Here is a 13,941-nt window from a genome sequence, read left to right as displayed (position 1 = left end):
CATTTCATGGTTTCGTGTACACTAGACAGCGTAGTGGGTCCTGTATTGCTGAAACTGCTGTGCGCAGTAAAAAGAGTGGCCTTGTTTTTTTTTAAATGAAATTCAACCTTATGCATCTCTACGTTTCACATTGTTTTGATTTTTCGACATTTGTTAACGTTAAAAATGTACCTATTATGTTGTATGCTGATCAGTAATTTGTGTATGACTGATAATCTGTAATTTTGCTGGTGATCTTTGTAGGTCTAGCGCCTTTTCATCCGTTTCAACAATTGTTTTCTCTTATAATTGCTTTTCAAAAATTTTAAATCATATAATATCCCTGCATTGGAATTCTTCGAGGCAAATAATCAAAAGACTAATGTTGCACCTTATCAGGTAAAAAAAAAAAAAAAAAAAGCCAAATCTTGTAAATGCCCCTAGTGTTGACAGTTATTTGACTTGCTCTCGCTTCCCTGATTGCAAATGGCAACAACCCTCTTGTGTTTTACAGTGTTTTCAAAAAGTATCAAAACAATGCCCGAGAAGGAAGCACTCACCCTGTAGATTTTCTCTGTAAATACGGTGTTTGCGTTTCTTTAATTCCACAAAAGCCAACACTTCACTTCGCAAGTCAGAATCAAAATTTACCTGGAAAACCAACTTTGTTGCTTAATTTCTGTCGATCGTTTGTTTGTATCATATATAGATGCCAAATACGGAGCAGTTTGCACTTACGGAGATTCACACTTTTATAGTTTACGACTTTTAGGTGGAAAATGTCATACAGGCATACCATGGAGAGTTAATATATTTGAAAATGTTAATTGTATACAAGTACTATGTAGTTTAGTGTTCCGCCACTAGGGCGGCGCTGCTTGTAACCGTGAAGCCTGGCGCCCCATAAAACTCGCGGTGTGTAGTATTGCACTTTTTTTTTTTTCATCATCTTCATAATGGTACCTACATTATGTAGCTTATCATTGTAGAAATGAGATCAGGAATTCAAGAGAAAACGGAATAACATTTCACAGTAAGCAAAGCATACTGAATTTGATTCACATGTCTCATATTTTCAGTATATTATTATGGCACATGCGTAATACAGTGGCGATTAGTTTTCAATCGGAGCTGCATCAATCATATACATGGCACATGATATAAAAAAAAGCTTGCTCTCTATTAAAAATTGCTAGTGGTGAGTAGGCCTATTGTCTCGTCTTTCAGTGATGCAGCATAATGCCACCTGTCAGTCACTGAGAATTCTTCGTAGTAGGTAGGCCAGTAGGTTACTGCCTATTCCATTAATCTGTCAGCTTCAGACATGTAAAGGCAGCGTTAAAACTGTGTTACAAAATGCTTTTTATCAAACGTGATTACTTACTTGGTGAGAGTATTTCAGGATAACGTAAACAAACTTGAAAACAACCTCTATTTTTCGATTCAAAGTAAGTTCTATTTTCATATGATGAACAAATCTTGGTTTAATTTGTTTTCAGCAAACGATAGGCTAGCACTGCGAGAACTTGCATTTGCGACACCTGGTCAAAATGCGTTTTTTGGTCTCAAACGCTCATTCGCCACCTAAACTATTGGGGTAATGGGGCAAATGTAAGTTCGGGCACTGTAAAGTCAACCATATGGCCTCTATACATAAGTATCTTTTTATACAAATGTAAGTTCTCGCTTTTCAGAGTTCTGACGAGCAAGAACTTACTTTAACCACTGAAGTCACGTGAGACATGCGTCAGCCAATGGTTTGCGAGTTACCCCGACACAGCTGAGCGGAGCGTCGCTTTGTAAACAGAACTTTTTACACAGTTTTCGTGTGTTTTTTTTTTTTTTTTTCGTTATAAGCAATGGCCGGACAGTACAGTGACACTGCGAGTGATAGAGACACAGGGGATTATTTGTTCTTTGCTATAAGTTTTCATCATAACCCTTTATTTCAATGTCTATCGAACACTCGGTTCATTCATATCTGCTGTATCCCTTTGCCTCCCTGTATTATACCACTTCGCTTTTATGTATTACACTCCTACATGGCTACTGTACACTTTATTTACTTTATGTATTATCCTTTTACTTCATAAAAGTAAACTGGTGATTGCAGTAGACTTAAACTTTGGTTCGGAACGAATTCCGTCAGTAAAGGAAAAAAATTGTCGATGTAATTCAGTGATGTCATTGACAATTTTTAAAACTGATGATTTATGGTTTATGCAAAATTGTTTTTTGGTCACAGCTGCTACTAGTATCAAGTACCAAGTAGCAAACACATAAAAACACACCCAGATAATGACTGTTATACTTACCTATGACTGCTTCAGTTTTGCATTTTTTACGATTATTCACTACTAGTAGGAACTAGTAGCAAGTAGCAGATATCTGCTACTTGCTACTCGTTGCTACTAGTATACACAAATACACAACCTGGTAAGAAAGACATTATACTTACCTGAGAAGACAGTTTTATTAGCTTAATTTAGAATTTTTTGTTCAAATTTTTTTTATTTTTCTTGTTAAGTGCTACTTGTAGGAACAAGTAGCAAATAGCAAACATAAACAAAACGTCAACTTGAGATAGTTACTACTATCTAATTGCATGCTGTAACTATACAAACTATTATTTTGGATTTTTTGGGAATACCACTATTATTAGTGATTTCCTATTACTTGCTACTAGTAGCAAGTAGCAAGAAATTCTTACCATATTACATTTTCTGGAAGCAAAATACATCTAAAACATTATAAGATTACATTTTAGCAGTTTCGGGATCCTAATGATGCCCATAAACACACAAAAGTATTAATAATATCCAAATTTGCTACTTGTAGGTAGGTGCCTCTTTGACACTTCTAGTAGCAAATGAAAAGTCTGAAAATCGTATCTGGGTTACTGAAAGCAATGCACTATGACCAAGTAACAAATTTACATTTGGAAATTAACTTGTTGACTATTTAAGCGGTGAAGAAACTTGTTCAAAGTGTTTCAAATGCCAAAAAAATGCCTTAACAAATTTAGTTACTACTTCTTAATAGCTTCTAGTAGCATAAGTTGGGAAGCCTAATTTTTTTTTTACTAGTTCTAGCGTTAAAGTACATGAAATTTGGAAAATTGTCATATAAGAATTTTTTCTGAGAAACAAATAATAATCTAGCTATAGCATTACCAATTTTGAAAACCTTGAACGCGTTTTTCTCCATTTTTTAAAATGTGGCGAATGTAAGTTCTCGCAGATTGGTGATAAATATCTTTAATAAAAGTTATCGAATCATCATGCCAAGGAAAAAAGTTAATCTTTAAGAATGGCAACAATTATAAGTCTAGCAAACGCTTGCCATGTGACGATTGATTCGACACCCGCCCCCACCCTTTTTTTTGAGATAGGGGTAAAAATAACATTTCATTTGAGCTATGTGTTAACTTAATGGTTTGCTACTACAGTATAGTATTGTGTGCTAGAGCAGAATTTTCTAATATATCTAATGTTTAGCGGTATGGTATGTGTGTGTGTGAGTTTTATTTTTCTATCTTTTTTTACAAATGGTTGGCAATCAGCTTCTTCGATTTAGCCAACAACTTGCCGGCACCGGCTCTTGCTCCCAGAGCAGTTCGTAACAAAGAAGCTCAGCGATTACTTGCCTCTCCTGCTGACAGCCAAAGGAGATCTTCAACATAATGCCTCTCTCTCTCCTATACGTTAGCCTCACCATAGGAAGGTCAGACTTCGAATAACATGAACGTATTGTGGCTCATTTGACTAGAGTTAAAAATCGGTTACCCGTGTCTGGCTTATTGATTTCAAAATCATAACGGAGAGAGAAAGCGAAAATGACATTTGCGAGGGGAAGGGCTCCGTCAAACTATTATCACTCCTATGATTAAAAAGAAAAGAAAAAGAAAAAGCGGACCTTTATTTGGTAACCTTACACAGCCAAAGTAAAACCATTATCAGATTGCTCCTTCATCTTCTATTTTCCCAATCTTTTTTAGACATGAATTCAGGATAAGTTTGAAAAAATGAACAATCAAGTAGAGTTTAATATTTTCTAGGTAATCCGAAGAACGTTCTTCAGCTGTACATTGTTTCAAGGGTCACCTCGCAGGCAAATCTGAAAAAGGAAAAAAGTATTGACTGCTTTTAGTACTTATACAAATTATGAAGTTTTAGAATCACACTGTTTACATTGACTGCAAATGAAATGTCCGTTACAGAATTTGAAATACAGTTAGAATTATTCATGATGTAAACCAATACTTAAAGACTACCTCCAATACCGATTCTACCTAATATATATATATATATATATATAATATATATAGATATATATATATATATATATATATATTATATATATAAAGGCCATTTGCTGACTTACTTGTACTCAGAATCGCAGTTGATGTCATTCCAGTGATTGTCGTAGTAAGGGTGAGAGATGACGCAGTCTTCGTCTCCATAATAGTCGTTGGGTTCGCCAGACATCCATCTGCAGGAGGGGGGAAGATCTATGTCATCCCTCGTAAATATATACTGTATATATTACAGTAGGATTGTGAAATCAGAAATCCCTTGGGAATTTGTGAAATGAGCAACACAACACATTTGACCTGGCCAAGGGCTAGTACTAAACACGGCGGCGAAATAGCGTAGATGAATCACTGTTTCGCCGTGTTATTACTAGCCCCAGGGGATCAAATGTTCCTAAGCGAATCGCCGATTTCACAATCTTACTGTAACGCACGCACACACACGTATATATATATATATTATATATATATATATATATAATATATATATATATATATATTACCAGGTTCGTATGTACCTACTGGTAACAACTACAAAGCCTAAGGCTAAGATTCATATAGTATATATCAGAACAACTGGTTGTTAAGATGCAATTGGATTAGACGAAGAGAAATAGGAAGCGCAACAAAACCATCCTGGCGTAACCTCCGCTTTTTACATCATCAAATGCCGTCCGTGAGGGGACTCTTACTTGTTATACTGAGGAAGGCTCTTGTCAGAACTCCACCTGAAGGTGCCCTCTTCGTCCTGATCGTTGAGACCTAGCCACGTCTTCTCTTCTATCAGACCTGAGGAAGTGGAAATCCAGTCTTAGAAGGGCAAGAAAATGCTTCCCTTCTGATTTGATTCGTGTCTCACCTTCTAGCAGTAGTACTACGGGCTGCTCTATGAGCAAGAGCCCGTGCTGGCATAAGGCCACCTTAATCTTCAACAACATAACAGTGTATTGGACAGATCAGACAGCTCGTTAATAAGATTACATAAAACAGAAAAATGATTAAAGAACGACAAGCTCATATTTACGCAGGAAGACGAAACAGAACAATTACTGAACTTTTTTGTTATCCAAAAGGCTTACGAAAGCGTCTGTAGCATAATAAATAAAAAGGCATGGACTTCGTGGTAAATTTTCAAGCCAGTAAGTAAGATGAGCAGTCCTACAAATTATTAAAATGTTAGGGAGATATCATTAGAATTATTATAAAGTTAAGATTTACCAGGCCAATGAGTCTAACTAGACTCTTACAGTGCTGGTCCAAAAACATTTGGGAGGAAATTATTTTTAAAATATGCTCATAAAATGTGATGTCTACAACGTGGAATGGTATGGAATGTAGTTAATGAATTACAATAAATTAATGATAAATGAGGAGGATTGTTAAAGTGATAGATGAGGTTGGATTTAAAAATATGAATTGAACGTATAAAAGACTGAAATAGATAAAAATGACAAAAGTCTTCTATTTTAGTAGGGTATAAATATGTTAAATCTCATTAATCAAATTAGTAATTTTTAAAAATATTAACACTATATAAAGAAAAATGATCTGACTCTGATAGTATTTCTGATAATGATTTATTGCCTAAATATAAATTTCTTTCTCTATAAAAAATTAGGCATTCACATAAAATATGCTTGAATGTTAAAATTGTATTGCACACATTGCAATGAGGGATGTTCCCTTGTGGAGTTATCATTTAATACTCGTGAGTTAGTCTTGTGTGGCCTATTCGTAATCTTGTTAATATTACTTCAGCTCGTTTTTCCTTTTGTACTCATGTATTCCACAAGTCTACATTCTGTTTGATGCACTTTAATTTATTGGTGTCTGCTTCACTATGCCACAGATTTTGCCATTTTGTTTTTATGCATTGCTTCACTGAGTTTATATAATCTGTAGCAGGCAATTTATTGTCAAAAATTGGTGAATTTATCCCAGGCTTGACCTTTTCATTACCTTGGATTCCAACATGGGCAGGAATCCAGCAGATTTCAATGTTAACCCCACGTGAATATAATTTATTGATGATTTGTTTAATTCCCTTTACTAAAGGGTTCTTATGTGAGTAACTTTTGAGGGATTCAATTGCGCTTCTTGAGTCAGAATAGATTACAAATTTAGTATTCAGTTTATTATTTGACAATTTTATCTGATTGATTGCCAATATAATTGCTGTTAACTCAGCAGTAAAGACAATTGCTTCAATTGGCAATGAATTCTGACTTATTTTGCATGATGACACTGCAGCACAACCAACTCCTGCAGAAGATTTGGATCCATCAGTGTATATTGCTTTATGTGGGCCTTTACTTCGAATCTGTTCTAATGTATACTGTTTATAGCGATCTGAAGTATAATCTTGGTTTTTTGACAAATGATATAGGTTAGAACATACTTTGATTTTCTTCATCATCCAAGGAGGTGGAGAGTTTGAGGGTGGGAGTATATTTACTCTAACACCAATAGATTCCAATAACCTATTAGCTCTCATTGGAAAAGGTGGTTCGTGATTACTAATAAATATATCTCGCATGGCAAACAGTTTTTTAATGCCTACCTACAAATAACTATACTAAGAAAATAATCTTTAAAAAACTACAGTACATACCGGAGACGAAGTCCCATTCGGCAAAGCTGGAAATCTGGACGTAGTCCGCACCTATGCTCCTGCAGTATCCCAGCCCATCCTTCCAGGTTCCAGGCGTATTGCTGATGTAATAGCACGAGTTGTTAAACGTATGCCAACCGCGAGGGCACGTCCTGGCGGCTAAAACATGAACTAATAATGAGTAAATAAAATAAAGACTATAGTTTTTGCACAAAAGATGAACGAATTATGTTGACAAACTCATTTTAATCGAAAAATTACAAGATGTTACCTCTCGAGCAGAGACCCTTAGACCATTCCATACTCTCTTGGTTGTGCTTGCAACACTCTTGTAGCGAGAGCAGCTCGTTTTCTATGTTGTCCAACTTCCTTAAAATCTCTGGAATCAGAACATAAATAGATGATCATATTAACTGAAGAATGGGAAAAAGCCTTTAAGGAAACATGGCTGCAAAAAAGGCATATTTTTCACTTTCTACATTCTAATATAACGGGAAATGAAAACGTAGGTCTATTTATTAGTTCCTACATTCTAATATAACGGGAAATGGAAACGTAGGTCTATTTATTAGTTCCTACATTCTCATATAACCGGAAATGGAAACGTGCGCCTATTTGTTCAGATCTTGCATTCTAATATAACGAGAAATGAAAACGTATGCCTATTTTTCAGTTATCACCTTTTATGTAACGGAAACTGAAAAGTAGGCCTATTTTTCAGTTCCCACCTTTAACGGAAACTAAGAACGTAGGCCTATTTTCCGGTTCCTACCTTTTAATGGAACGGAAACTGAATACGTAGGTATATTTTTCAGCTCTTACTTTCTAATTTAAAGGAAATTAGAAACTCAGGCCTATCTTGTAATTCCAGCCCTCTGATGTAATTGAAACGAAACTAGTTTTGCCCTTTTCACCAGTTGGGCTTTACTTACCGCTCATGACATTCCGCTGCTGATCCATGAACCTCATGGCTTCCTCCGTCGGTTCTGAAAGAGGAGAGAGCATCTGTTCGTTCATTCCTTAATTAAAGAACGTGGTAGAAATGCGCAACTTTCTCGTTCTCTCTCTTCGTTCCGGAAATCAAGCAAATTGGGCGTGGGAGGGTGCAATAAGGAAGCACAATAGAGCAAAAAGGATCACGGGTAAGTACTCTGGGAGTAAAGTGAACTACATATACATATAATATATGTGTATGTAATATTATTATTATTATTGTTGTTGCCGGAAATTTTTTGCAAAGCAATGTAATCGTTGGTTTTGCCGGATATGAGCTTATTGATGTGAGCGTGCACGTTCGCTCTTGATTGGGTGCAGGGGCATTGAAACAGGAGGCGTTTATTGGTCCTCTCACTCCATAATCATGGCCAGATGATACGAGACAGAGCACTGAAGCGAGAGAAAAAGAGAAAGATATTGCGCTCAGACATGTAATTTCAATAACTCAATGCAGGAATATTTCAGTCCAATAGCTTGGGTCTATTTCAGATCTAAGTTAGGCCTTCGAAGTGACCTTCCAAGGTCGTGGTGATGTTGTATTGCAGTTTATCCATGAAGCCATGGAGGAGGATGTCCACGGGAACGAAGTCCTGACTGTTCCCACTCAGGACGATGGCGCTCAGAACCACACCTAGTACCACTTGAGATAACATCCTAACTTCCCGAACACCACCATGATACTGACTTCGCTTGTGGGCGGCGGTGGGACTGGTAAGTGGGCGCGGTAATGGCACCAGCAAGTGGGTGCGGTTTTTCTGTTAAACGAACGACTTGGAGGGGGTTTCGCACTTTATTCTATCCTGCAGGAAGGACTAGAGTGGATGCTTCCTTATTGCCTAAAGGAGAAAGGTTCAGTTCCCTTGCATTTTGTGCTTTCTTGGTCATGGTGTCATGAAAAAATATATAAATAAAAACTGCAAGAACAGTGTATAATCACTTTAGATGCATTTGACAACGCCCTTGATGATAATAATTATTCATCCCGTCTATGCAAAGGACTTTTTCGATGATTCTGTCATAACGTTTCTTTTGCTGTTTGTAATCCAGCTGAGAAATACGTCAGTCACATCGAATCTGGCTTTGTTGTATTCTTTGTTGCTCCCTGACTTATGAGAAATAGGCCCTAACCCTCCAAATAACGAAATATTTAAACAATATTACGAAACTCATAGACTTAGTATAGTAATTTCAGCAAATAAAATAATACTAGCTGTCCTCTTCTGTACAGATTTATTAATTATTAAAGGAACTTAGTTCATGAACAGTCGCGACAATTCGGCATATATACATACACACACACACACACACACACACACACACACACACACACACACACACACACATATATATATATATATATATATATATATATATATATATATATATATATATATATATATATATATAAACAGGGATGCTGAGTCAAAACAAATATGCAGTAGTACTTGAATTTTTGACGGAGTTAAAGAACCCAGCAAAGGAGTTTGGTAACATTTGCGAGAACAGACAGATGAGAATAGTAGTGAGCATGAGTAAGATTAAGAGTACAAAGAGAGCAGAAGGATGGCAAAATGAAAGGTGGGAGAATCAGAGAATAGGTAATTTACAGAACAGCTGAAGCAAGTTAGGTAGCAGGGTATGTGCAAAAGATAAGGAAGAGCCAAGTCTCCATTTTGGAAGCATTAGAAGTGTAAGGAATTTTTCTGTAACGATTTTACATAAGTAATTTTATATAAACATGAGATGCTCCTCGGTCTAATATGAATATATCGGTGCATATTCGTTACCCGTAACGTTAAGGAGATCCAGTCTCATTTCTTCTATAAGGGTCAGATGTGGGATACACCTAAGCTTCATTTATGGGTCGTGAATTTTGTTGTATGTGGTTCTCTCTCTTAGTAAAAATATAAATATACATATATGTATATATTTTCTATATATGTATATAATATATATATATATATATATATATATATATATATATACATATATATATATATATATATATATATTTATAATATGTATATATATATATAATATATATATATATATATATATATATATATATATATATATATAATATTTGGCCATATTTTCTATCTTATGCAATTTCCACTGAAGTCACGACCCCCAAATTAGATAGAATCTCCCCAAACTATGGATTTTTTTTTTTTAATAAATAAAAATTGAGACGTGACAACTCTACGTCGGTAGACACCCGCAATTTCATGCTGCCGATCCCCCCAAAATAGATGAAATCCTTTGGCCCCCGAAAAAAATTTGAAATAAAAAAAATATTAAGATTTAAGAATGAGGACTCGTTACTAAATGGAAAACTTTTTTCTTGCAAATTTAATTGGGTTGAAAATAGGAGGGATTTGACAGATGGCATCCGCTTTTGCACTTTCCACAACTTAGACGATTGGATTTGAACAAGAGGGGAGGAAGGATTCAGATATATTTGAAATAAAATGGCATAATCGCTACATGTATTAATGCAATGCTGTCTACACTCGTTCTTGAATAAATGTCATGAGTTTATCTATTTAATACATAAGAGTAAAACCAATTTAATTGCAAAATTAAAAATACATCGTTCATGTTTTATCGCTTTGTAATGATTGACTTTCCCGGCTGACATATAGGTCTACGTAAGGTTTAAGGTTCTTCTTGAGAGAGCACGATTGTTTTGTCTCTCTCCCGATAAATGGATAACCCACTGAATGTTTAGATGTGTGTAGGATGATTACCTATCTTAATTTTAATCTTGAGACATTTGGAAGTGTGTATGGTGTTTGTTAGTGTTATCTTGAAGTGGTTTGGCATGTAGGAAGAAATGAAGGCACTGTATAATTTGGAAGTGTTAGTTAGGAGGAAAGAAAAGACTAAAAAGCCAAAAGAGTTGATCCACTATTGTTGCTTTTTTTTCAAGCTGGCTTTATGCCAGCGCGGGTTCTTGCTCACTGACCAGCTCGTAAAGTTCATCCCCGATTCGTAAGTTAAAGTAAAAAGCCGACAGACTCTAGTCTTTTTCTTTGACTTCCGTAAAGCTTTGTTTGTTATCAGTTTGCGAATACAATTATAAACGTGCTTTATAGACAAAGACATAGAAGTGACTCAGAAGTTTTTTTTTCTTTTGTTACATTAAAAGAAGAAAAAGGCTATGGTCTTTGAAAGGCATTTCACCAATCTAATTAATTTGGAAGTTCAAAACTCACGCAGAAAATAGTAACAACTGCACGAGGGCGGAACAGAGAGAGAGAGAGAGAGAGAGAGAGAGAGAGAGAGAGAGAGAGAGAGAGAAGACATCTCTCAGCAAAAAATGAAAAGTAAAACTCAAAAGATTTTTATTATTAGAGACTGTATTAGACAATAAACTCCTCAGCTTTGCAGTAATGGAAACAGAGTACAGACAATTCCCCTTCTCTAGGTTAGGAGCCTGGTAAGGTCCCGTATGCACTGAGATGTACCCTAAATTTGACTTCAGATCTTGTTTAAGGATTGTTTATGCATAAGAAAAAACTTGGTCACATGTTCCACAACTGGCCTATTTTCCGCCATTTTGAAATCCAAGATGGCTGCCTGACAAAAATGATAAAAGTCAATAAATGACCAGAATATACTCAATATACATATCATTTCAAAGGTATTGAATAGGAGAATACATAATAGGATGATTTGAGTATTATCACATCTATTTTTTTTTTGTCTGTCTATGAGTATGTATACAGGATTGCAAAGGAGCCTCAACTTTTGCAGCCAGAAAAGTTTAGCAATATATTTCTAGGCCTTGGTGGTTTTCATTTGGCCAAAGTAGTAATATCTTCCATTGGCAAGTATCTTTAAGACAGTGGTGTGGAACAAGTGTTCACAGAGAATGAAATATTTGGCCCAAAGATAGTCCAGAATATTTTAAAGGGCAGCCATTATTCACGTGCTCTAAGAGGTTTATCTCTAATTGCCGAAGTTATGCATCAACATCCCTGGAAACAATTTCTTCAGCAACAGGGTGACTCAAAATCTCACCAAACTCTTTTCAGAAATAGCACTGCTACAACTTTATTGTAATGGAAAAAAATTGAAGAGAGTCTCACAGTATCCTTGGAAAATGTAAGAAACTTCTATGTGACACAATACCCACGCTTGATAAATTTGTTCCAATAGGAGAAGATCAAAATGATATCTTTATATAGTGGAGTACATTTCCAACCTACCTGTTCCCTCTGCTAAGAGACCTGACTCGTTCACAAAGGGAAGGAAACTGGGAATTACATTTGTCAGCTGTTCGGCGAGCCTTACCACTGTTCTTTATTTTCGACAAGACACTGTTCACGATGGGAACAGTATTTTATGAAGACTGTGTGCAGCTGCCGCGCAAATTTCCTTCAATCCAGGCAGAGTTTCTTAAAGGCCATTTTGTCGTGAAACATTTTACTCATAAAGTCAGTAGTGTACCCCAGTGGACCAAGCGCTTGAGCAGATGTACAATAAACCTGCTAAAGGCCATGGGGGCATTTTAGGACTAACAAGAAGGAAAGAGGCAGTAGCTCATCGTGATCTAACTAGGCAAAGAAAAATTCCTGATATCGGCCTTCCTTTCTTCGTGAGTTTTGTGGCTGAATGATGAAACGAGTCCTTTACATCATGAGCTTTCAACAGCCACAACCAAGCATGATGAGATTTGCATTCAGTAAATGCTTGCATATATTCATGAAAGAGACAACCCTTTTGATCTGTTAAACAACAAAAAGATGAGAAATCTTGTCACTGGAAAAGAGATTAGTGATGAGAAAAGCAAGTATCTTTTGAACTGTATTAGTCTTGGACAGCAAACATACAAGGAATTTGCCAAAACAAGGTTTAAAGATAAAGAAAAGTGTTTGATCCAATTAAAAAAACGAGTAAGAAGCATAATATATGCAATGATTCCTCTGCTGATATACAGAAAGACACGAATAATGCCTTCCACACTATTGACATTGCTAGAGCCAGGGGCTATGATATCTCACAGCTTCTGGCACATGAAATAACATCCACCTCGTATTACCTAATTATATGTGGCTATTTGCAAAAGTCGCTCAAATCAGAACTTACGCATGTAATTGAATAAAAAAAAGACCTAAAGAACCAGCTCCACAGAAAGTACCTTTCTCAGACACCAGTCCTACAGCTATTGTCTTTGATTTCATGGCATATGCTAGAAAATGATCAGTGACATAGTTGATATGGCAGCTCACTTGTGGAAAATATTTTCTTGCATGTCAGCCGCTTGCAAACGAATTGATATTGTCTTTGATATTTGTGATGGAGATAGTATAAAAGACTGAAAGAATGCGGAGAAGAAAAGTTGATCTAATAGAGATATCTATCAATCGCAGTGACACTCCACTTCCAGTAGATATGGAAAGGTTCTGGTCATCAACCAAAAACAAGGTAAGGCTGCAAGAATTTTTCATCAAGTGGTTAATTGAAAAAGTGACTCAAGGCACAGAAAGTATGTCCATACATATATACTTTGGAGGTTCTCATGAAGATGACTTGTATAAGTGCCTGAGAATCAGCTCTCAAACTGTTATGGATGTACCGACACTTCATTGTCAAGACAAAGAGGCTGATGATAGAATGTTGTTACATATCAACCATGCCACTTGCACATAATTATTCAAGAGAGTCATAATGACTTCACCAGATACAGATGTTTTAGTAAGCCTACTGTTCCACTTCAGTGAAACTTGTAAATTCAGTGGTTTAGAAGAGCTATGAATCCTTTGTGGACAAGCCAACACCAAAAGGACATTGCCAGTCCATGATTTAGTACTGACAATGACAAGTGCACTAGTTTTTGTACCTCCAGCTGGCCACGCACTTATGGTTGTGACACGACCAGCAAGGCTTCAACGAAACTTGCTGTATTCACGTCAGCAGAGCAAGGTGGAATATTGTTAATCAAGGATTTTGGAAAATATAAAGAACTTTCTCATGATATGGAAATCAAAGCAGAGCAGTTTCTTGCCCGAGCCATTGGTGGAGTCAACACAGATAC

The 13,941-nt window shown here is 36.1% G+C and overlaps 2 protein-coding genes across 3 annotated transcripts in view; one reads left to right on the top strand and one right to left on the bottom strand.

The window, feature by feature from the left end:
* Window positions 1–3,883: 3,883 nt before the first annotated feature.
* Window positions 3,884–8,614, bottom strand: LOC135198132 (ladderlectin-like). Of its 2 annotated transcripts, none has more exons than XM_064225604.1 (7): window positions 8,413–8,614; window positions 7,835–7,888; window positions 7,174–7,281; window positions 6,903–7,073; window positions 4,984–5,080; window positions 4,363–4,470; window positions 3,884–4,095 (listed from the first exon to the last, which is right to left on the bottom strand). In XM_064225604.1, the coding sequence occupies exons 1-7, from the start codon at window positions 8,549–8,551 to the stop codon at window positions 4,056–4,058; spliced, it is 717 nt and encodes a 238-aa protein (XP_064081674.1). In that variant the 5' UTR covers window positions 8,552–8,614; the 3' UTR covers window positions 3,884–4,055. The 2 variants fall into 2 exon arrangements, with proteins under 2 accessions (XP_064081674.1, XP_064081675.1); XM_064225605.1 differs by having other exon boundaries at window positions 6,903–7,061; window positions 8,413–8,606.
* Window positions 7,866–13,941, top strand: part of LOC135198130 (transcription factor Sp9-like) — a 29,171-nt gene continuing 23,095 nt past the window's right edge. Inside the window, exon 1 of the transcript XR_010310732.1 lies at window positions 7,866–8,044. The gene's annotated coding sequence lies outside the window, so the exon portion shown is untranslated. The remainder of the gene's footprint in view (window positions 8,045–13,941) is intronic.

Source organism: Macrobrachium nipponense, chromosome 21 (assembly GCF_015104395.2).
Source record: "Macrobrachium nipponense isolate FS-2020 chromosome 21, ASM1510439v2, whole genome shotgun sequence".
NCBI classification, from domain to species: Eukaryota; Metazoa; Arthropoda; class Malacostraca; order Decapoda; family Palaemonidae; genus Macrobrachium; species Macrobrachium nipponense.
This window is presented reverse-complemented; position numbering and strand designations above follow the sequence as displayed.

Bases quoted from the DNA above. Each gene is read 5' to 3' on its own strand.
- LOC135198132 (XM_064225604.1), bottom strand. From the start codon at position 8,551: ATGTTATCTCAAGTGGTACTAGGTGTGGTTCTGAGCGCCATCGTCCTG. The intron at 7,889-8,412 runs GTCACTTCGAAG...CTCCTCTTTCAG, and splicing joins CATCACCACGACCTTGGAAG to AACCGACGGAGGAAGCCATG. The intron at 7,282-7,834 runs GTAAGTAAAGCC...TTCTGATTCCAG, and splicing joins GCAGCGGAATGTCATGAGCG to AGATTTTAAGGAAGTTGGAC.